This window comes from Rhinolophus ferrumequinum, chromosome 11 (genome assembly GCF_004115265.2).
Source record: "Rhinolophus ferrumequinum isolate MPI-CBG mRhiFer1 chromosome 11, mRhiFer1_v1.p, whole genome shotgun sequence".
In the NCBI taxonomy this organism is placed as follows: domain Eukaryota; kingdom Metazoa; phylum Chordata; class Mammalia; order Chiroptera; family Rhinolophidae; genus Rhinolophus; species Rhinolophus ferrumequinum.
In genome coordinates this window covers 44,832,657-44,858,187 of record NC_046294.1, presented here as the reverse complement: position 1 = coordinate 44,858,187, position 25,531 = coordinate 44,832,657, and the positions used below count along the sequence as shown (strand labels likewise).

Sequence of the window (25,531 nt, the reverse complement as noted above, 5' to 3'; positions counted from 1 at the left end):
TAGATTTTACTGGGATAAATTTTCTACTAAATCACTTGCATGTGAATCTGTGTCTTAGGCCTACTTCCGAAGAACTGAACCTAAGATATATAATCTTCCATACTGCTAACGAATTGTGACAGTGACTTCTCTATACCTTTAACTGGTTGATTACTGTTTGAATAGGTGTAACTACTGATAAAGTACCAAAGGATGTCAATATTTTGAGATGCATTTGAGCTATAAGTTAAAATCAGACTTATGTAGAACTTACTATGACCTCACCTGTGATTTCCCAAGGGGTCCTCATTGAATATTCCTGCCATTTAAGCCCAAATGAGACTGTCTCAAGTTATAATGTGGTTATAATAAAATGTTACCTAAAATCAAAGGAATAAGGGATTTGGGAGTGTCAATGTAACATTATAGTAATTTAGAGAATACTTATTCTGTGTATGGCACTGTACTAAATTCTTTCTATATAGCAATTCATTTATTCTTCCCAAAATAGCATGAGAAATGTACTACTTTACAGATAGGGCACTTGAGCACAGAGAGGTTAAATTACATGTCCAAGGTCTCACAGGCATCACTACTACAAAGATAGTCGTATTGGTAATTAGCATTGACAGTGTCAGTGATGGTGCACACACTTTCCTTCACTGCCTTGTGCACTCATGCAGCACAGCACTACCAGAAAGGGCTGAATGGCTCTTTCAGACCTTAGTGACAGGTTAGAGTGATTAAAGGGAATTATAATTTTGAGGAATGGGGAAAAAGTTGTATGATTCATGTGTCTTCCCTATAGTTCCAAAGAGAAGCATGCCAAAACTTAAGGGGGTCAATTTTTAGACACACCCTGCTGTAGTCAGCTTAGGCTGCCATAACATAAAACCATAGTGTCATAGATTACAGAAATTTATTTCTGACAGTTCTGGAGCATCTACGAGCAAGGTGCTGGTTGATTCAGCTTCTGGTGAGGGTTCCCTTTCCATCTTGCAGATAGCTGCCTTCTTGCTTTGTGTGCGCATGGCATTCCCTTGGCTCATGCATGTGGAGAGAGAGAGAGATCTGTCTGGTGTCTCTTCTTATAAGGTCACTGATCCAATAATGAGGGCTCTGCCCTCATGAACTCAGCATACCCTAATTATCTCCCAACAACACCCCCTCCCCCAAATCACATTGTGAGTTAGGGCTTTGACATATGAATTTTGGGGAGACTCAAATATTTATTAACACACGCCATTCCCTAAACTTTCTCACGTTTGTATCCTCTCTCTGAGAGAGACCTACTTCAAAACTTCTCAGTGTAAATTTTACCTTCATTTGAGAAACTCACATCTTATTCATGTGGTTTGGTCATGTCTTAGAATATATCACCCTCCTAGCTCCATTCCTACAAGCCTTGTGACTTCTTTCCCACTGCACTTGGGATCTGTTGCTTAATATACTCTGGAATTCCCCTTATCTACTGATGTGGTGACCCTCAATTGTTATGTTTCTATGTTCCCCACTTTAAATGACTCTTAGAGACTCATTGCCTGTGAGCCTTATCTCTACTGGCCTCACAATTCTGGCCACCTCTAATCCTGTACCTACACCTGGTTCCAGTGTTTCCTACTCTTTCTGATGATGTGATTCTCATCCTTACTGTCACCATTCACCATTTCCCCTACTCCATTGGTCCTCAGGGCGCCTCCCTCAGTGACCCTAATCTAATAACACTGTAATCCCTTTAATCCTGACCCCACCTGATGACAGCTTTACTCTCTCTACTGCTATCACAGAAAACCCCATTCCTATATAGTCATCTTCTCTCTATCCCAATTTACTTTTTGCCATTTTTTCCCCTTGAGCACAGTCTCTGAATCTTATTTAATAACCACTCTTTTTTATTTATACATAACAATGTTGGCTTGAAAATCAAAGTTAATATATAATATATGATACTTCTTAGTTAGGAGCCATTATGGATTCTTTAAACAAATACAAAAGGCACTCAGCAAATGTTAACTGAATATTGCAGTTTTCAAGGATGCAGTGATGTGAGAGACAGGCACCATGCTCGGCAGCGGTTCTGTTTGTGTCACCATTTCAACATCATCATATTGGACCTATGAGGTCCTTTTAACTCTTACTGAGACTATTTTCCAGAGAACAAAATGGAAACCATACTGTACAAGAACACTTGTTTCCTCTATAATTTTTCTGTTTCAAGATTTCTTCTGGATACATGGGTCATTTGACCTCAAACTGAGAGTATGCTTGAAGCCCTTTGAGGGTATAAAGATAGCAGAATCTTGTCTGAATCAGGACAGAATCAGTACTCCTGTCTCCAAGCTCTGAAGATTCAAGTTAAGACTGCGGTGCCATAGATTGTTTGTCTGGCAATGGAGGGGTAAACATACCCCTTCCATGTAAGTAGAAGCCATAGATGCTCCCGTGTCTAACATGAAGAGATTTTCTTCTTTGTGTCAAGATTCCTTTAGATCATCAGCTTTGAGAACCTAACATAAGTCATTGTTTCAGAAGGTGTAGGATTGCAGAATGGTGATTTCTTTCCCCTCTCAGGGTTTTGGTTGGCTTCAGAGTGTGTTTTATTTTTATTCTGATAATGACCCTATGGCTCAAATAGCAAGAAGAGTCACAGGGTGACTGTTTTAGAGATAAGAAATTCCTTCCATTGTAACATAAAAAATAATTTATTGAAATATCAGAACCTAAAAACTGTATACTCTTTGATATTTTATTCTTGAAGGAATACTTTATAAAATCATTACTAGCATAATGAAATCAGGCCTTGTCCGTAGCCATGATTAAAATGGCTCCTTCAACTGGTCATAAAAGCTAGTCCTTCTTTGATTTGTACAAAGCACCAGGCTTTGAATACCTAAACCTTTGTGAACCATATGTTTTTTAGAAGCAGGCACAGGGAACTGCCAACATACCAGGGAAGAAGAAGGTATGGCTAGATGAGAAAAAAACAGTTACTTGATTTCTATTTACCATATTTGCTTGATAATGTTTCCTGAATTGATGCAGGCTCTATCGTGGTCAAGTCCCTTGTGTTCTTTCCCAGAACAGAATATGTCCATATATCACTATGGACTTTCCATGAATATTTTTTCATTCAAGGGTTAGTAACTTTTCTTCACAATTTCAGAAGGTATAAAAATACGCTTTAAGAAAGGCAATTTGTACCTTTTAGCCAAGAACTGTATATTGATTTGAACAATCATATATTAATAGTTAATCTATAGAAGTTTGTAGCAGGCTTCAATGATTTTGATTTCCCTGTAGGAAAATGTCTTTTTTGAGACTTCATATAATTTTACATGTTTTAAAATAAAAGAAAATTCTGAATAATAGTTTAAAATATGAAGTAGGCATTTTAAATGAATTTTATTTTATTTTTATCATATGTTCATATATTTTAGTAACCTGTTTTTAGACCAGAAGGAATTGAGACGAAGAAAAATGAAATCCTTCCAAAAGGAAATCTACTCTTGCAATGTTAATTGACTTATTTTTAGATGTTTCATTTGAAAAATGGAAATAATGAAGATTCTCGTTGTGAGAAGGAGGTCTCTTAGGATTGTTCAGGTACTATAATTCTTTTGTTCACATTCTCGTACTCTTGTGGTCATTGAGTATTACTGTTTTTTCAGGTCATCAAGCACGTCCTGCTTTGTGATTTCGAACCATTGATCAGGGATTTTACCTCTACCTATAAATTTTTTCTCATATTTTTCTTCTAGGTTTGATCTGAAGCGACAGACAAACCATTTCCAGTAGGGCTGGGTAGATGAGTCTGGGGTGATGCTCCATGTGGCATAGTCCCCTCCTGCCTGTCGATAGTTCTTATATGGGAATCTGCGGTCCTCACTCAAAATAAATGCACAATCACTTGCTACCGAACTAGTACAGTACTCAATGGCAAACTCTTCTGTTCTATGCCATTTCGTTCCAGTGAGAGCCTCAGGACGGTGGAAGGGAACACTGTGGTCTCCGTCATGTGTGCGGACTGTGTTTGTACAAATTGCTCCGCAGAAGGGACACTGTTTCCAGCAGCCACAGAGCTGGTCAGAGAGCATTTTCTGGATTTCAGGAACAATTTCTTCTACAGGCATACTCGAACACATCTGTTCTACCGTCTTCATTGAGGGATCCAAAACTTCAGTCATGGCTTCTTTGAGAAACTCAATATCTTTTATCTCCTGGTGTTCGATGCTTTTCAAGTCATTTCGTGGAAAGATCAAGTTACTTCCCAGGTGATCACAGAATAAATCCAACCACTTAGACATAGTGCTGCTTTTATCTTTGGCTATTGCTGTGGATTCATGAATAGCTGAGAGGATGACATTCTTGATGTCATCTAAACATCTTTGTAAAATCTTCATTGTTTTACTTCCTCTGTCTGAACAATATCTTCTAATTTGGGTTTGAATGTAATTCCTAAAACATGATTCTGGCTTATGAAGGTACTCCCAGTAATCATCAAAATTTTCTTTTTCTGCCAGAGAGATGAGAACGTGTTTCTCCAGGTTAGCTCTGTTTCCATTGAATGCAGGGAAGGTAGATTGTATGTCTCTAGCAATTCGAAGGGCCATGTTTTGCCACATGGTGGTAGAGACAGCAGGTGTGAGTTTTTTCCACAGAAAATCAACCAATGATTTGATGGAGATTGCTCCTTGACAAGAGATCTTAAAACTCATGAAGAAATCATCTTTCTTGCTTTCCAGATAGTTTACAGGATCATTTGAACTTTTGAATGCCTTGTGCATCTCCTTAAAATTCTCTGCTGCTCTTCGGAATAAAAACAAAGATAAGTCAATTTTATATTTACTTGTAAATGTGTATCTACCCTCAGTGGGGGGCGATTTCACCATCTCTTCTATTATTCTCAGGATTTTATGGAAATAACTTGGATTGTAATCATATTGTTGCCCTTGAATATTTTTAATGTATTCAGTAAATCTTGAAATAATGTTCTCAGTGGTCCTCTTTATGGACTCCTTATCGTGTTTTTCTAATTGTTTTGTAAATATGAGATATTTCTTGCTCATCTGGACATGTTCATCATAATTTTCTTGAAATGTTTGCCCAGAATATTTCTTAAGTATGCTCACCATGTCTCTCTCCGTTTTAAAATGCTCTAAAAGGATGTCTTCAGAATCCACATCAATGTTAGGGTCTGTGACTGGAGGGAGAGTTGAGGACAAAGCATTGATCCGTGTTTCCCAAAATGATTTGAATATGTCATGTAACTCTTCCTCCCTCAATTCCTTGCCCTTCACAGTTAAAGCTAAATTTCGGCTTTTTTCCAATAATTCCTGTTCATAATGTGACTTTTCACTATCCAGTCTTTCTTGACTCTTTTTATAATTAATAAGTTGCTCAACCTTTCTTTGGCTATCTAAAGTAAGTGACTCTTTTAGGGTCATTAGCTTATTTTCAAAATTTGCTTTCCACTGAATCAGTATTTCACTCTCTGGATCTTCATTAAAATATTTTTCAAGTTCTTGCTTGATGGCTTCATATTTTTCTGCAACTGGAGCCTCAATTATGCTTCTTCTGAGTGTCTGGACCTTTCCATTCTGAATCTGGTTTATCAGCTGGTTCTGTAAGCCTAGCACATGGCTCCTCAGCTCCCAGGTCCAGCTGTTATACATGGTTTCCAATTTGCTCATGGCCATGACCTCTCGGGTATTCCTGAAACTGAAAATAAAGTTCTCATTCACCAGGGCTCTCCATAGATCTTGAACTCGTGATTTTACATCTGATATCTTCATGATGCTCCCCCTGGATTCCTGTTTGGCAGTCATAAGAATTCTAGTTTTCAGTTCCTGGACGTTGTGGCTGTAGCGAGGATTGGGAGGGGCCATTGGGGGATTGCCATCCCAGAGGTGAGCAAAGTAGTAGACATGAGTATTGACATCAAACTTAATGACATCACTAAAGCGGGTTATATCTGAGCATTGTTCTTGCTCAGCCGCTATTGCTGCCATTTCATCCAGTCTCTGCTCTAAGCGCCTTCGTCCTTCCATAGTTTGGTCTTTAGCTGTAACTTCCCCCACATTCTGATGGACAAAGAGGCAACTTGGGGAGATTTTTACTTGCTTCATCCTCAAAAAGGCTTGGACAACGATTTGGAGAATATCTTGAATTTCTGATGGATTTTCCCCAAAAATATTGATCAGAGTCAAGTTTCCAAGTCCAATGACAAAGGTTGCCAACTCATTGTCACGATTCTTAGATTTGTTGCTCAGTTCTGGGGCCCGAAGTCCTTCTGTGTCCACAACAAGCACAAAATCAAAGCCAAATTCCTCTGAGAATGTCTCCTCCACCTTCAGGAGCTGCATGTAGGCCCCCCGGGTACACCTCCCAGCACTGACAGTGAACTGCAGCCCAAAAAGTGCATTCAGCAGGGTGGACTTCCCTGAGCTCTGCAGGCCAAGGACAGAGAGAACAAAGAGCCGTTTGTTTCCAAGTTTCTCAGAGAGCTTGTCAAAAAGAGCTGTCACCCACTTTAGAGGTACATAGGAAGCATCCCCATCCATCAGCTCAATGGGAACACCAGATATCATTAGATCTGCAGCAATCTGGGGAAGGGAGAGAAAAACGATATGTTTTGTGGAAGAAGTTTCTTCCAGAGCTTCATAGATCTGGCCAAATTCTCGGAGAAGTTGCTCAATTCCCAAGGTACATTCATCAATCTGTATGGAGATAGCTTCTATCTTATTTTGCCAACCTTTCAGGTTGTTGCTATTTGGTGCTTTTCGCTTTTCTGTTTCTATCAGAGACCATACAGATTTTTTCTCTTCATTCAGTTTTTCCAAGTGTCCTGCAGTCAGGTTGTCTAAACACATACTCAGCCATTGCAAAAAATAGAGTGTGGGGTGAGTTTCTGAATGTATTTGGAGAATTTCAAGGACAGAGCGCATTAAATCATTGAGAGGAAAGGCTTTGGTCAACTGTTGGTGTCGTATTCTTTGTTTTTCTGTCTGAATCTCACATTTGTGTTGTTCAATGCTCCGATTCCCCTTTTCTCTGAGGTGATAGAGTTCTTTGTCCTTTTTACACCAAAGGTGCCATAGTTGTCCCTGAAGGGGTAGTAAGTTTTCCTTCACCTGAGATATCTTCTTTTCTTTCAGAAGGGCCATTAGGATCTCTGCCTTTTCTCTGGCTTCCCTGCAATCTCTCTGGTCTTCATCAATAAGGAATCCTTGCTTGCGAGCAATCTGGGAACAGTCCTCTATGCTCAGAGCAGTGTGTGAGAGCTCTAGCAAACGTCTGATTATCGTAGCGAGCTCCTCTGTTAATTCCGCCTCATTTCTGTTCTTGATCCCAATGATCACTTTCTGGTTAGAGTTACTGGCCATGGCTTTTTCTTTGTTATCAAGCAAGCAGATCAGAGGTCTTTGTGATTGACTCAGGTCACGGACAATTTTTCGGTTTTCTTTATTTTCATCTGAAGTTGACATGAGGACAACAAAGAGAGAAGAGACCTCCTGCAGGAAGGTGAGTTGCTTCTCATGTTTCTTTGCATCTCCATGAAGATTGGTGAAGGTCAGGCAGTTGTCAAATCTATCTTTATATTCTCCACCAGGACAGAACCAGCAGACTTCCACCACACCTCCCATCAAGAGACAGTCTTTGCTGCTCCCTATGCAGTGTCGGTGAAAAAAGATATCATGTTTACGTTTACTGAGGAGACAGTTCATGATCTGAGATTTGGAAGCAGAGAAGCCATTTCCAACTCTAATAAAGGACACAATGGGGGTAGAGACACAACACATCTGCTTATTCTTGTAATTGTCCTTCTCGTTTGGTGATTTCCTGGCTTCTTGCCAGCTTCTTCTAATTTGACGGAGAGACCAGAGAGAGAATTCAATTTCAGAACTACAGGGATTAGGTATGAGAAAGGGGAGGGCAAACTGACAAACGGCAAGTTTGCCCATAATATATTGTCTGGCAAAATCATCTGCACAGTGAAGAATCGCCATCTGAATATCCATAGGATGAATATGGGGCCTAGGATTAGTGGCTGAAGGATTAGTGGGAGCATCAGTGTCTTCGAACAAGTCTTCATATGGATCAAAAGCCTCATTTTCCTGATTCAAGGCACTTGGATAGACTTCATTCTGTTTGTTTTCATCATCTCTGAAGACCAAGTATCTCAGCCCATAATCCAGCATCAGTAGCTTCTGCAGGAAATAGAAGGGAATCTCCTGTTCAGAACTGGGCTGGCTGTTGTACACAGAAGCCTTGCAGATCACGTGGAAGTTAGCTTTGCTCATCCTTTTTGGGTAGTAATGTGTTAGGCCTAAACGCTGGAGTAACTCTTGGAAGGCTCCATCTTCCTGTTTGCTGTTTTCATTATCAGGTGGTTCATGGGGCTCTTTCTTTTCATGGAAGATGCTTTGCAAATTTTTTCTCACCTCATCCATTTGCAGTGAAGAGGTGGTGGCTTCATAATTCCCATCAATGAGCAATCTCAAGTCTTTCTCTAGGTTTTCCCAATCATGATCTGCTTCAAGTTTGGTGAGGACATGTACCAGTTCTTTAGATAAAGATTGGCCCATGTGTTGTCTTATTAATGCCAAGCGTTGTGTTTTCTCCTCTGGAGACACAGCTGTGACTCCGACAGTAGTTCTAAGTCCTGTGAGCACCAGGAATGCCTGAGCCCTGTAGGTGCAAATAGTTTTGAGCTCCTGGTATTTATCTTGGGCAGTTTGCATTTCATTCAGAAGGGAGTCTATCTCCTCACACCCCAGGAGATACTCAAAACTATGGTTTCCCACATGATATCCTGCACCAGCTGCAATGTTAAGTAGCAAGAGCTGTGTGTCTGGCTGCTCTGTTTCTTGGAGGTAATTTAAGAAGCAGCCAAGAGACAAGCTCACCTTGTAAGTGGCCTTTCTTTGAGCTTCCTCCACTGTTTCTGCAGATTCAGATTTGGCCTTCACTTCCCAGAGTTCATTCTGCGTTTCCTCTAAGATTTTAATCAATTCAGAAAACTCAGAAATGTTGCTGTGCTCTTGTTCTGATTCTGGCTGGAAGATCCACTGCATGATGGAATGAGCCTGAGGAAAGTTTGTCACTCTGTAGATGTGAGGATTCAAAAGGCTGCACAACTGAGATTTAACAAATTTGGTTTTATAAATGGAAGACTTTTTGCAAAAGTTAACAGTGTTTATCAGAAAATTCTGCAGACTATAATCTGTGAGGCATATGTTAACCCAAGCATCATAACTTTCAATGTTTTGACTCAACATTTGCATGAAGTTTATAAGCTTTTTAAGCTTCTCTTCTGGATCAGATACCTCCCAGGATTTCACTTCCTCTAGGAAAACCCTAACCTCCTTCCCAACACTTAATAATTCTCCATCCTGGATCTTGGCAGTGACGCCAGTCAAAGCAGTGTAGCTGTCTTTTAGCAAGTTAGCTACCTGAAGAGGATCCTTAAAATCTGTTCTGTGCCTGGATAGGATGATGTCCCAAATGGGCACCAGCTGAAGTCCCCGGTCAATGACACACCAGGTTTGATTACTGGCAACTAGGCCAGCTTTCCACTGCAGAAAGCCATTTGCTTCTGGTGGGCCCCCTGTGTGGGCCACAGATAGTTGGATTTTGGTTTGAAGATTTTGGCAGGTTGTGATTTGGGAGGATGCGTTTGAATGTGAGTCTGACACATCTACACCTGCAGCGACGTTCACTCCAAAACCACTGTAGCTGCCCCTTACGTAACTATTCAGGGATTCTGCTGACAGCTCTTTCACTTCTGCCAGCTGCTCACTTCGGAATCCCTCTGAAATGGCTTTCCACCAGTAGATTCCTCCCAGGTGCAGAGGGCCCTGGTTAGCATGAGAGCCAAACCTGTGGAAGAAAGCTTCAGCCTTGTGCCTTAGCAAGAGGACTCTTGCTGGGTCTGCAGGCTGACCCAGGATATCTTCAATGCATTTCAATTCCTGGAGAGCAGCCTTGGAGAACTGGAGCTGATCAATGGGAAAGTGGAAGGAGGAGAGTGGGAAATAGATGAACTTAGTAGAGCAGAAATAAGAGTGATCAGAACTCGATTGATGGGTTTCCTTGGATTCTGAATGTTTGCTGTGATCCATACCAGTTTCCCAGCTAAATCCCCAACCTCCGCCCTTGGCAGAAGAAGTTATGCTGAAGCCCAGCATCTCCATTGTCTGGGTAAACATAGATTCTGCTTGAGTAGATTTAAATTCCTTTGTGTCCATCTGTGTGCCCTGCTGAGGGCCAAAGAGTAAGAAGTCCTTGGGGACACTGAGTAGTGCCTCTCTCTTCTCTATAAGGTCCCTTTGGTATCTGGTTTTGTAAATTCCCTGCAGGGCCAGCCCTCCAGATGCCCATCTCACCAGATCTCTATCTGGGAGGTTTTGCTTGTGAGACAGTGTCCCCTCCGTGAGGTTGAGTTGTGTATCCATGTTTCCCATGACTTCTCTTAGGGAGTTTTCAGGGGGTGGCCAGTACTCCTTGGGGATCTCCACCACCTGCCTCAGCTCTGCCTCTCTTTTCCTCGCTGCCTCTTCTTGTTGTCTGCCTTCTAACAGCAAGTCTTTCAATTCCTGCTGCACCTGTTCTGTCTTCTTTTGCTTTTCCTTTATCATTTCCACCTGTGACTCCTGGAACTCCGAAAGACTAATTGGGTGTGGCAGGAGAAGCAGCTTCTCCAGGGCCCTTTTCTCCCAGGGATATTGTGCCTGGGATTTCAGCTGCTGGAGGTCTTTGTCTTCTAGGTGTTGTAAGGCCTGGGCACAGGTCACACCCAGGTGTTCCTGCAGCTTGGGCAACCAGTACTCAACCTCCAGTCCTACTTCTCTCAGCATCTCTTGGAGATCTTGCTGTTTTTTGCCTCTGAGAAGGGGCTCATCAGCAGTGGACTTTGCTGTGTCTGTGGCTGTGGAAAGAAAAGATACTCAGCCTGTGTCGTGCCTTAAAGAAGTGTCAGCCACATGATGAAGAGGGTGAGTGTACTAAAGACGCAAGTCTTTAAGCCTTTCTCATCCCCTCCTTTCATTGTTCCAACAAATATATTTTAACAGTTAAAAAAAATGTGTGTGTGTGTGTGTGTGTGTGTAAGATATTTTTGTGGGTGTTCTGAACATGGACTTTTAGTTGCCTGGGTGAGTTGCAACTTAAAACCCTGGCTTTTGCACTTATAACACAGAATCAATTGCATCTCTATTGTCTGGGTAAACATAGATTCTGCTTGAGAAGATGTAAATTCCTTTGTTTCCGTCCATGTGCCCTCCCACTTGTAATTGCATGGAGAGCATTATGCTGAGGATTGCCACTTGTAAATATACATGAGTTTGATAGCTTGATGTTTGTTTTAAAAACAAAGTTGTGTCACCAATTGTCACTCTGCAGTTAGTTTCTGTCAAACCTATGTTGAATGGTTTTTTCCCGTCTTTCTGTCACTCCTTCTTAAGCCCTTTTGTGATATTTATTTTCTTTCCTGTCATTTAAAATGCACTTCTAGATGTTAGCCTCATGGTGGCAGTTCTTCCTCCTTTTTGTCCCCCTTTTAAAACAGCTAATGAGAGACAAATCCACAAACAAAAGTGCCCCTGTGGGAATTGAGGGCTGTAGCACCATAGGCCAAGGGATGTAAAAGGAGTCTCGCCGCCCTGTAACTGATAATAAGCGCAAGATCTCAATATGAGCCTGTCGTGCGGAGTGACAGGCGGGGTCTCTGGTCCTGCTCCCCACATAAGAACACAGGATATGGTGAGGCCAAAAAGGAACACCCACGGAGCCATAGGTAGGGGGGTCACACCACTATAGTCTCACTGGAGACTGGATTCACACGACGTGTGACCTGCTGTCCACTTTTCTGCCAACTGACCAACTCCCCTTGCAAGTTGCAATCCATCGTGCTAACTGCAATCCGTGCTTGCTAGCTGAGCCACCATCTTCTTGCTAGCCCCCATTTTTCTGCTAGCCTAGCCACAGCAGTTATATTAGAGGCCAATAGCTCACTGGTTACAGCTGACAGCCAACTAGCCACAGCTGATGGCCATGCAATCACAGTTGATGGCCATTTACTACCTGAGCCAGCACCTTTCCACGTGAGGCCGAGGGCCTGGAAACTGCACTCCTTGCTCTTTCCCCACAGAGCCGTAAAAGCAGCAGAGCCAGCAAACCTGTGCCAACTATCTCCCTGTTGCCTTACTGCTGCCAAACCATTTGTTCACCCACGCTCTTCCCAGGATTTCACAGCAAACTGAGGCCTGATGGAGAAATATCGGAAAAGCTCCTTTGAGGGGAAATCTCAGCAAACTGAGACCCGGTGGAATTATATAGGTCCCTCCCCTTCAATGGATTCCTTGGAGATATGCGTGTGTGTGAAGGCAAAATTCAGGCTGGAACACAATGGGAACTTTCTGAAAGACGGCCAGCAGGCTGCTAACACACAGATCTTGAGATTAACAATCACTACCTCTTTAGAAGTTTACCAATAAAAACTACACATTGGCCCAATTCGGGGTTCAGTCCCTGAGACTGTTCCCCTTGGCCGTGCTTGCACTCTATTCATGGCTACTGTCTTTTCTTAACCCTGTGCCGCCCTTCTCTTTCCTCACAACCCACATCGTGCTGGATGCGACATCTCCCAATGGTTGGAAAACCCTTAAAGTTCTGACTTGGGCAGATACCCACAGATGATTTGCAGAAGTCCAGTCTTCCCAAGGGGAGAGTCAAGCATGAGTTGGAAACGTTACATAGGCTAAACTATCTGGTGGTGGTGATCTTTCCAGTGGAGTAAATGGAAAGTGGCTGGTAGGTGTCTAGCTATCCCAGTTGTGTCAAACATGGGTAGAAAAACACATTGCCTTCTAGCAGCGCTCAGAGTATTGTATCATGGCCTCCATGACTGCGGGGAGGGAAAAGATGCAAAAGAAGCACTGAAGAATATCAAAGTGCATTGAGGAAAAAGGTGCCTGTTGATCCTTCTCAGGACTTTAGCAGGAAAGCCTCCCATGTCCCTCTGAGAGAACCTCGCCTGAAAATCTCCCCACTGGGTTTGTAGCAAACCCAATTCCTCGAGTGCTAAACCCAAACTCCACTCACACTGAGCCTGGCTCCTTGTGTATTCTCCTGAGTTCAGAAATGAGAGCTAGTGTTGTAAATGTATTGCTATCAAAAACACACACTAGGATCTTTGTGCAGGGGAGAAACCACACACTTGAGCTATAGTGCTACCTACTGCAAAAACATAAGAAAAATTTCCAATAGCCAGACTGGTAAGTTGTAACATCTAGAGAAGACCTAAAAGCTTATCAACTCTGCCATAAGAGAGAGCAAGCAGAGTGGAGCCGGGCTACCCATATAAAGGCAGATAAAAACCTAGATATACTGGCACCAATATAGGGAATAGCCTATCTGTAAGAAACGAGTAAAGATTTAAGGAGGTGTCTGCTACTTTGAATGCAAAGGCAACAATGCAATGATACACGGTAATAAAAAAATTCAGGAAACATGTCATCAACAAAAGATAATAATAATTCTCCAATAACCAAGCTTAAAGGCATGGAATTTTGTGACCTGACAACAAATTCAAAATAATTGTTTTGGAGAAACTCAGCAAGCAACAGGAAAACTCAGAAAGACAACTTAACAAAATCAGTGTAAAATATGTGAACAAAATGAGATATTCACCAAAGAAATAGAAATCATTCTAGATTTGAAAATTTTAATGAATGAAATGGAAAATGCAATAGATAGCATCTGTATTAGAGTAGCCCAAATGCAAGATACAGTAAGTGAATTAGATGGCAGGAAGTTTGAAACAACCTAGTTATTGAAGAATAAAGAAAGAAAAAAAGCAAAGAAATCCTCCATAATCTATTGGATTCCATAAAAAGAACAAAAATTAGAATAATCAGGATTGAACAAGGAGAAGAGGGGGAGAAGGGTGCAGAAAGTTTATTTAAAGAAATAATAGCTGTGGACTTCTCAAACCTGGGGAGACAATTGGACATCCATGTCCACAAAGCTGATACATCACCCTATTATTTCAATGCAAAAAGATCTCTGCAAGACACCTTATAATGAAACTGTGAAAAACCAAAGACAAAGAGAGAATCCTAAAAGCAGACAAGGAAAAAATATTGTAACCTACAAAGGAACCCCCATTTCGCTATTAGTGTATTTGTAAGCGGAAACCCTCCAAAAGCTAATAGAGTAGTATGACATTCAAAGTGTTGAAAGAGAAAAAAATGCCACCCAAGAATAATCTGGCTAAGTTATCCTTCAGATATGAAGGAAAAATAAAGACTTGCCCAGACAAACAAAAGCTGAGGGACCTGCCTGGCAAGAAATACTGAAAAGAGTTCGTTAAACTGAAATGAAAAGATGCTAAGCAGCAACATGAAAACATAACAAATTATACAACATACTGGTAAATGTAAATATTTGGAAAGCTAATTCTGTAATAGGATGGTATGTTAACCACTTAACTATAGTGTAAAATTTAATGGAAAAGAATATGAAAAATCACTATACCCATTATAATAGCTAATGAATACACAATATATAAAGAGGCATATATATATATGACATTAATAATGTAAAGGGGGGGAATAGAATGTAGGTGATAAAAGTTAAGTTGTTATTAGCTTAAAATGGATTGTTTCATCTATGAGGTGTTTTATGTAAGTCTCACAATAACCACAAAGCAAAACACAATGAATGATTTTATGCCAACAATTGGACAATCTGGAAGAAATGGATAAATTTCTTGAAACATACACTATTCCAAGACTGAACCAGGAAGAAACAGAAAATGTGAAGAAACTAATCACTGCTAAGGAAATTGAATCATAAGTCAAAAAACACCCAAAAAACAAAAGCCCAGGATTGGGGGCCTTCATAAGTGAATTTTACCAAACATTCACGGAAGAATTAATATCTATTCTCTCAAATTATTCCAAAAAAATTTAAGCGAAGGAAGGCTCTGGAACTCATTTTACAAGGCCAGCATTACCTGGATACCAAAGCCAGATAAAGACACTACAAAAAAAGAAAACTATAGACCAATTTCCTTGATGAACACAGATGCATAAATCCTCAAAAGTATATTAGCAAACTGATTTCAGCAATATAGTAAAAATCATACACCATGGTCAAGTGGGATTTATTCCTGGGATGCAAGATTGGTTGAAAATCTGCAAATCAATTAATGTATTATCCCACATAAACAAAATGAAGGATAAATATTGTATGATCATATCAATAGATACAGAAAAATCCATCATTTCTTCATGATAAAAACTCTCAGCAAAGTGGGGATAGAGGGAACATACCTCAACATAATCAAGGCCGTCTACGACAAACCCACAGCTAACAGCCTTAATGGGGAAAAGCTAAATGTGTTCTCCTTAAGATCAGGAACAAGACAAGGATGTCCACTTTCATCACTTTTATTCAACATAGTATTGGAAGTCCTGGTCAGAGAAATCAGTCAAGGAAACAAAATGCATCTGAATTGGAAAGGCTGAGGCAAAACTGTCATTATTTGCAGGTGACATGATAGTATATATAGAGACCCTTCACAATTCCACCAAAAAACTATTAGAACTAATAAATGAATTCAGTAAAGTAGCATGATACAAAATTAATATTCAGAGATCATTTGCATTTTATACACTAATAATGAACTATCAGAAAGAGAAATTAAGAAAACAATCCCATTTACACTTGCATAAAAATATACCTAGGAATAAATTTCACCAAGTTGGTGAAACAGCTATATTCATTAAACTATGACACATTGAAGAAAGAAATTGAAGAAGATACAAATAAATAGAAGGCCACACTAGACTCATGGATAGAAAGAAGCAACATATTTAAAATATCTATACTACACTAAGGAATCTGCAGATTTAATGTAATCTGTATCAAAATATCAATGATACTTTTCACAGAACTAGAACAAATAATCCTAAACTTTACATGGAACTTCAAATGTGAACCTGAAATACCAAAGCAATTCTGAGAAAGAAGAACAGAGATGTAGGTATCACGCTACCTGATATCAAACAATATTATAAGGCTGTAGTAATCAAAACAGCATGTTGCTGGCATAAAAACAGACACATAGATAAATGGGACAGAACAGAAAGCCCAGAAATAAACCCATGCCTATATGGTCAACTAATCTAGGATAAAGGAGACAAGAATATGCAGTGGGGGTAAAGACAGTATATTCGATAAATGGTGCTGTGAAAACTGGACAGATAAACATGTACAAAAGTGAAACTAGACCACTTTCTTACAGCACATAGAAAAATAAACTGAAAATGGATTAAAGGCTGGAATACAAGTCCTCAAATCAGAAAACTCCTAGAAGAAAACATAGTATGGTCTTTGAGCATTTTGTAAGGTATATAAATGTCTAGTCACTATGTTGTACACCTGAAACTAGTATTATATTGTATGTCTAGTGTAAATGAAAAATAAATGTAAAAAATTTATAATACATCACCTTAATAAAATGAAAGGTAAAAAAATCACATAATCACAATAGAGGCCAACAAAAGCACTTGACAAACTACAACATACTTTCATGATAAAAACCTTCAACAAGTTGTGTATAGAAGAAACACATCTCAACATAAGAAAGGCCATATATAAGAAACTCACAGCTAACATACTTAGTGGTGAAAAATTGAAAGCTTTACCTCTAAGATCAGGAATAAGACAATAGTGCCCACTCTAATTCCCTCTTATTCAATACAGTTCTGGAAGTTTTAGCTACAGCAGTTAGGCAAGACAGAGAAATAAAAGACATCCAAATGGGAAAGGAAGAGTAAAATTGTCATTACTGCAGACAATATGATCTTATACATAAAAAATCATAAGGACCAACCGAAAAAACAAACAAACAAAAAAACCCAAAAACTGTTGGAACCATCAATAAATTAAGTAAAGTTGCAGGACATAAAATCAGCATACAGCAATTGATGTGTTTCTATTCATTAACAATGAAACATCTAAAAAAAATAAAACTATTCCATTCACAATAGCATGATAAACATTACTTAGGAATAAATTAAACTGAGGAAGATAAAGATCTATACAATAAAAACAAGATTTTGATGAAAAAAATTGAAGAAGACAGAAACAAATGGAAAGATATGCATGTTCATGGATCAGAACAATTAATATTTTTAAAATGTCCGTACCACGAAAGCCATCTATAGGTTCAGCATAATCCTTATAATTCCAATTACATTTTTTTTCCACAAAAATAGAATAAGCAACCTTATAATTTGTGTGGAACCATAAAAGACCCCAAATAGTCAAAGCTATCCTGAGAAAGAAGAACAAAGCCAGAAGCATCACAATTCCTAATTTAAAACTCTTCTGCAAAACTATAAGAATTAAAACAATATGGTACTGGTATAAAAATAAATACATAGACCAAAGAAACAGAAGAGAAAGCCAAGAAATAAACTTCTGCATATATATGGTCAACTAATAATTGACATAGGAACCAAGAACTCTCAATGGGGAAAGAATAGTCTCTTCAATGAATGGTATTGGGAAACTGGATGACCACATACAGAAAAATGGAATAGGACCCTTATTTTATACCACTCACGAAAATTAACTCTATATGGTTTAAAGTCTTAAACATAAGCCCTGATACTGTAAAACTAGATTTAAACATAGGAAAGAAGCTCCATGACATGGTTCATTACAATGATTTTTTTTTTTATCTGACACCAAAACAAAAGTGACAAAAGCAAAAATCAACAAGTGAGACTACTACAAACTAAAAAGCTTTGCACAGCAGAAGAAGCAAACAAAAAAAGAAAGGGTAACCTGCTGAGTGGAGAAAAAATATTTGCAAACCATATATTTGATAGTTAGTTAATATCCAAAATACAAACAAAAACAAAACCTCATACAACTCAATAATGAAAACTCAAACAATCCAATTAAAAAATTGGCAGATAAACTAAATAGACATATTCCCAAAGAAGTCATCCAAATGGCCAACAAGTACATGAAAACATGCCCAACTAATCACTAATCATCAGGGGAATGCAGATGAAACAGCAATGAAATATCACCTCACACCTGTTAGAAGGACTATTATCCAGAAAACAAGAGATAAGAATTTATACTGACAAAGATGTTGAGAAAAGGGAACCTTCGTGTACTCTTGGTGGGAATATAAATTTGTTGAGTGAATATGAATGTAGTATGGGGATTCCTCTAAAAATTAAAAGTAGAACTACCATATGATCCAGTGATTCCACTTTTGGGCATATATTAAAAGAAGTGAAAACAGGATACTGAAGAGAGGTATGTATGCCCATGTTTTTTGCACTGTTTTTCACGATAGCCAAGATTACACACACACACACACACACACACACAAATATTATTCAGCCATGAAAAAGAAGGCAATCCTGCCTCTTGTGACTATGTAGATGGACCTTGAGGGCATTAGGCTGAGCTAAGTCAGAACGAGAAAAACAAAAACTGTATAACACCAAGTATATGTAGAATCCAAAAAAGCCAAACTTGTAAAATAGGAGCCTAGAATGATGATTATCAGGGGTTGGCAGGTGGGGGAATTCGGTAGATGTTGTTTAAAGGTACAACTTTGTAACCAGTAGATAAGTAAATTCTGGGCAACTAATGCTCATCATCGTGATTATAAACATACTATATTATAAACTTTAATGGTGCTAAGAGACTAGCTCTTAATTGTTCCCACCACAAAAAGAAATAATGAGGTGACACGATACAGGTATTGGCTGACTTTATGTTGGTAATGATATTGTAATACATAAATGTATCAGATCAACATGTTGTAGACGGTAAAACTACATAATGTTATGTTAATTATGTCATTAAAAATAAATACAATGCACTTTTAATGTTGTTTATGCATGTCCCTCCTTTCTTATTCTTTATCTGCCTTAGTTAATATCATCTTTGTATTATGATAACTGTGTTTGTGTTACGAATTGTGCATGTATTACAAACAATTGTCTGTACACTGTTGTCATCCTAATCTGTGTATATGAACCCAAAGATACTCTTGGATTCAATGTTTTATTATTATGCTTCCCCCACTTCTCCTTCACCCCACCCACCCACTGCTTTCAAGACATGTCCTTTGCCAGCATTTGAGATGAGATGATATTTTACATGTCTCAACTTCACACAGTATTCAGGTTTTCCCTCTTTCTGTGATTCCTGTCCTACTGAATGGTATTACCATACTTCCAAGCCAATGGGCATCCTACTCTACTTTCTTCTCCCTATAAATATAGTTTAAACTATAAATATAGTTTACCATATCTTTTTAATTTCTCCAGTTAAATCTCTCTTCAATCTCACTTCTTTTTCATTACTCACAAGCTCTCCCTTAGATTTCATCTGCATCCTGTCTTTGTTGTATACTGTAATTGTCACCTCTTCTTACACTCTCATCATCTGTTTTACATGTTTCCCAATATTACTAAAATTTGAATCTAGACTTTAACAGTAGAATCAACTATTCAGAACAACATTTCCAAATGAAGATATCTAGAATAGATAGATAAGATTTTAAGGTAAAGTCTTTAAAGCCTCAAAGAATTTAAAAGATAGTGAAGAATATCTGATAGAAGAGGCAAAGAATTTGAAGCAATAATGACTGAACCATTTCTATTACAAAATTAAAGACAAAATTCAAGACCTTACCAAATACCAAGCAGGACAAATAAATTCACATTCCCTCATATCATAGTGAAATTGCAGAATAACAAAACAGAACAACAAAAAGAAAGCATTCAGAGAAAAACAGAGTTCATCACCAAATGACTAACAGATAAAGAACTGACTTCTCAACAGCACCCATGGAATCCAGAAGACAGTGGAATGGAATCTTTATTTTATTGAAAGAGTATAGCTGAGAACTACGATTCTATACAGAGAGAAAAATTTTTAAAGAATTATGGTGGAGAAACCAAAATTGAAAACAACAAATTGACAGAATTTGCCATTACAAATTGCATATTGAAGGAACTACTAAATTAAAGTTTGTTTTTCATGAGAAGGAACATGTCACCAATGGAAGGTCAGGGTTGCCGGAAGAAATGAGCAATAAAAGAAGTAAATATAGATAAATCTAAATAAATGCATAAAACAGTGGGGTTTAAAATATGTAGCAATTGCATTCAAGTTGGAGTGTGTGACCAAATAGGTTTAAATTGCCCCCAGGTTCTTGCAGTATTTGGGCGAAGGGTCAAAAATAAGTGCATTTTGATACCTTTTGTTAAGTCAAGAATACGTGTTGCCATGTCTTGTATAATATGCAGATAGAACAGTCAAAGAATGTATAACTGCCAAACTTACAGAAGACAAATGAAATAATAAAAATGGTTGATTATACAGCTTATCATAATTTGTTGAATACAGAGAAAGCAGTGCTTGGAGGGAAATTTATAGCATTGAATATATATGTTAGAAAAGATTAAATATCTGAAATCAATAATCTAATCTTCAACCATGGGATATGAAGAGAAAATTAAATCCAAATAAGCGGAAAAAGAAACAAAAGAAACTGAAGCAGAAATCAATGAAATTGAAAACAGGAAATCAATAGAGATTGTCAATGAAGCCAAAATCTGGTTCTTTGAAAATACCAACAAAACTGATATGCTAGACTAAGAAAAAAGAGAGAAGACACAAATTACTAATATCGGAAATAGAGATTATGAATTCTGATCCTATAGACATTAAGAGGATATGAAAGGAGTACTATGGACAACTGTATGCTCACAACTTTGATGAAATGCCCCAATTCCTTGAAAGTCAACTTACCAAGTATGCAAAGCTGGTTCAACATTCAAAAAGCAAAGCAAAACATCACAACAGACTTAAGAAGAAAAGTCCAATTATATCAATAGATGGAGAAAAAGCATCTGACAAAATCCAACACTGATTCATTAAAAAAAATAATAAAACTCTCGGTACAAAGTAGCAATAGAGGGGAACTTCCTCAACTTGACAAAGAACATTTACAAAAACCCTACAGCTACCATCATATTTAATGGAGAGAAAGTGTGGGGACAGAGCCCCCAAAGCAGTTTCCAGGCTCTCGGCCTCACATAGAAAGGTGCTGGCTCAGGTAGTAAATGGCCGTCGACTGTGATCAAATGGCCATCAGCTGTAGCTAGTTGGCCTTCAGCTGTAACCAGTGAGCCATTGGGCACTAATATAACTGCCATTGCTACGCTAGCAGAAAAATGGGGGCTAGCAAGAAGATGGTGGCTGAGCTAGCAAGAGCGGATTGCAGAGAGGCAGATGCCGCCAGCGAGAGTATAGTGGTATGACTCCCCTACCTATGGCTCCGTGGGTGTTCCTTTTTGGCTTCACCATGTCCTGCGTTCTTGTGTGGGGAGTGGGACCAGAGACCCCACAGGCCGCCCCGCACGACAGAAAGTATAAGCTTTCCCTCTGAAATCAGAAACAGGCAAGGATCTGCCCTCTCACCACTCCTACTCAATATCCTAGTGAATGGATTAAGAAAAGGAAATAAAAGACATCTGGATTGGGAAGGAAGAAATAAAACAGTAGTTGTTCATTGATGACATGATTGTCTAGTAGAAAACCCCAAAGAATCAACAACAACAAAATTCCTCGAAATAACAAGTGAATATAGCAAGTTTGAAGGATACAAGGGTTAATATACAAAAAAGAAAAAAAAATATTTTTTCTATGTATAAGCTTTTGGAGTTTGATATTAAAAACACAATACCATTTGTATTAGCACCAAAAGAGAAATACTTAGATATAAACTTAACAAAATAAGGGGTGTATCCCATCAAGAGTAGGTATGGCCATTATCTGGGGATACATGTAACCTTCAATATATCCTTTATGATTCCTAATTCAATATTGAGTTGGTAGAAGGGACTTGGGTTTTGTGTGGCTCAGAAGTTGAGCTGGGCTATTCAGGACATGGAATTCATTTGGTGCCTCCATCTCTCTCCAGGTGGTAGAGGCAAATTTATTGAGATTATTCCTGGTTAAGAATGGCCTAGGAACCAAAGTACAGGAAACTGGAGATTGTAGCTGGAACACAAAGGAGAAAAAGTCTGCTTTAATAGGATAAGGTCTGAGAACCAGAGACTCCTACAGGACTGGGAATGGAAACCTAGGAAAAACAGAAGCTCCCAAGATAGAGGAACTCTATCCAATCTCCCAGAGACCTTGAAGACTGAAAGGGGAATGACAAATTAGCCACTGAAGGGAGCATAAATACAGGATTTTGGATTACCACATGTCAAATTATGATAAAGATTCAAAGCTTACATTGGCAATGAAAGGAATGATCAAGACAGAAGTGCCTGAAGTAAGCCTATGCTTTTTTCCCCTTTGAACTTTAATTTGAAACTACGTACCACAGCAGCAGCTAGAGGTGATCCTGTAGGTTAACTTTCGGAGGTTGCTTCCCATCTCCTGGAACCTCTGCAATGAATTAATAAGAAACATTAGCCATGGAAATTGCTACAATGTGGAGAATAAATTTCCATTTTGGTATAGACTGAAAGTTAAGGGAGATGCTATGTCTCTTTTCTGCTAATATTTCAGCAAGCCCTGTTTTTTTTTTCCCATGTCTCAAAATGGGGAGACTCCTTCCTCTAGGGGGATATAACAGATTGTGACCCAAGGAAGGGCTCTTCAGCCTTTGCATTCCCACAGCTATTAACCATGGAGTAGGTTAGGAAGGAACCAAAAGGTAGGATACAAGCTGCATCTGCTTTATCCTTCTAAGACTAAAGACTATACCTATTGAACTAGCATTTGCAGAGCTGTCACTTCAAGGCACATACAAAGGCATGCAGGAAGGAGGGTAGACTTCAGTGATACTTGTCTCCACTAAATAATCTGGCTCAGATTTGAATTAATAATATTCTGGTACTGAGAACTGGGAAATCAGTGTGTGTTCCATTATACTATCAGGCTCTTCTCACTCTGCACTCTGGATGAGTAAGCTCTGCAGGGCACTGTGCAAGAGAGTAATGGGTCAGAAGACGTTCTTCAAAACCTTCTCTGAAGGGAGCTGGCAGACCTTTGATATGTTCCCAAGGAACAAGATGATCCACTAGTGATTTGGGAGCATCAATTTGTACACTAATGGACACCACTGTATATTGAACAAAATGAAACAAGTAATATTTTATACTGACTAAAGAATAATATTGGAAAGCCATTCACATAATTAATTCTTGCTAAGATGGAGTCCCTGGTAGTTATGGAGTCTTCTAAGGTGATCTTTGCTGAAGAATAATACACAGGCCTTTACTAAGTGTAGTTGGTTCCAGAGAACACTAGTATTTTTCCCATGAGGAAGTTACCTTTATAGTTAAGGAATGTACTAGGCTCCCTCTTTCCTAGCCCAGCTAGAGAGTCTGGGAAGAAATCCTTTGCAGCCACATAAAAAGTCAACTTTGTCAGTTCCAGCAAGAACCTAATCATATTCACAGAGTTACATCCTTGTTCGAGACCTAGTTTCTCTTTTCACTGACTTATTCTCTAAGAAAAATACATACAAAATGGTGTGTTTATCCAAGTGCTGTATATCAGGCACTTGTTCTGAGAGTTTTCAAAGGCCACAAGCCATTCTTTGTAGCTTTGTGTGCCTCAGAGCAGGTGTTGGGGTTGTATAAGTGAGGAAGAAGTAGAAACACGGGTGGTAGTAGGAAGGAGTAGAAGCCACAAATGTCCCTTAGTCTTGTGAACTTTATTGTTGCCTCCTGAAAAGCACTTGATCCTGGAGGTACATTCCTTGCCCATACTTTGGGATGCTGGAAAGATTTAGACAGTGTTTTTTCCTCCTGGTCTATCATACAATTTGGTCTATTTGAATGCCGAGTTATAGAGATAGATTAAAAGCAGGCAGGGATCTATTCAAGAAAGGCAACATTGTAGCAAATTAATGGAGGTGTTAGTATGGTAATGTTCTCACTCCTCTGTTTGATTGAACTAGACTTGGTTTTAAGCCAATTTAGAGTTCAAAACATGAGTTAATATTTCCAAGTGTTTGTCCTCAATCTTTATTTTGTATAATTACCACCTGAGGACATCTTAAAAATGTGGATTTTCAGTCCGATTCCATAGATTCTGTTATGAGGGGGTCTGCTTATGGCTCTGGACCTATCATTTTAAAAAGTACCTCAAATTTCATTTTATAAATGCTGCCAAGTGTTCAATCATATTTTGAAAAAACACTATTCTAAGGAGAAAATTTTAGTGGAGAAATTGTGAAAGTGTACAAAATAAATTTATCTCCTGCAACTTTACAGTATTTATTCATATAATAGTCGTTTGGATTTTATATATATACAGCCATGTCATCTGCAAATAGTGACAGTTTTACTTTTTTATTCCCTATTTGGATGCCTTGTATTTTATTTTCTTGTCTGATTGTTTTGGCTTGAACTTCCAGTACTACGTTAAATAACAGTGGGGAGTTGGGCATCTTTCTCTTGTTTCTGATCTTAGAAAGGAAAAACTCTCCGTTTTTCACCACTGTGTTTGATATTATCTAAGGGTTTGTCATATTTGGGCTTTATTAGTTTGAGGTACTTTCCTTCTATACCATGTTATTGATTGTTTTGATCATAAATTGAAGTTGTGTGTTGTCAAACGCTTTTACTGCATGTATTGATATGATTTTATAATTTTTATCTTTTAAAGGTTAATGTGAAGTGTGGTGTACCAAATTGATTGTTTAGAGCAACTAATTTTTGACAAAAGAGCCTAAAACATACAGTGGAGAAAGTAATGTCTATTTAGTAAATATTGTTGGGAAAACTGAAAAGCTACATATAAAAGAATGAAGCTAGAGTCCTGTCTGACACTATACGTAAAAATGAAGTGAAATGGATTAAACACTTGAATTAAAACCCAAAACAATAAAATACATAAAAGAAAACATAGGCAATAAATTATGGACCTTGGTCTCAGAGGGATTTTTGTTAACTTGACCTCAAAGGCAAGGGAAGTCAAAGAAAACAATAAATAAATGGACTACATCAAACTAAAAAAGCTTCTGTAAAGCAAAAGAAACCATCAACCAAACAAAAAGGCAAGCACCAAATGGGAGAAGATATTTCCAAATGATACCTTCCATAAGTGGTTAATGTCCAAAATATATAAAGAACTCATACAACTCAAGGACAAAACATTCTCAACATCATTAGTTGTAAGTGAAATGCAAATCAAAATCAGAATGAGATACCACCTTATATTTGTTAGAACGGCCATTATCAATAAGACAAGAAATAACAAGTGTTGGAGCAGATGTGGAGATAAGGGAACACCTGCACACTGTTGGTGGTAATGTAAATTTGTGCAGCCATTGTGAAAAATTACCATATGACCTAGCAATCCCTCTTCAGTATATCTACCTGAAAAATTTGAGAACAATTATTTGTAAGGGTATATGTACCCCTATGTTCATTACAGCATTATTCACAATACCCAAGACATGGAGACAATCTACGTG

General features: G+C 38.6%; 1 protein-coding gene across 1 annotated transcript in view; it reads right to left on the bottom strand.

Moving 5' to 3' along the window:
- Positions 1–1,867: 1,867 nt before the first annotated feature.
- LOC117030942 (interferon-induced very large GTPase 1-like) overlaps positions 1,868–25,531 on the bottom strand; it is a 30,537-nt gene continuing 6,873 nt past the window's right edge. Inside the window, exons 2-3 of the mRNA XM_033121210.1 lie at positions 22,422–22,488; positions 1,868–10,906 (exon numbers count right to left, since the gene is read on the bottom strand). Of these exons, the coding sequence (XP_032977101.1) occupies positions 3,633–10,906; positions 22,422–22,488 (7,341 nt within the window). The 3' untranslated portion in view covers positions 1,868–3,632. The remainder of the gene's footprint in view (positions 10,907–22,421; positions 22,489–25,531) is intronic.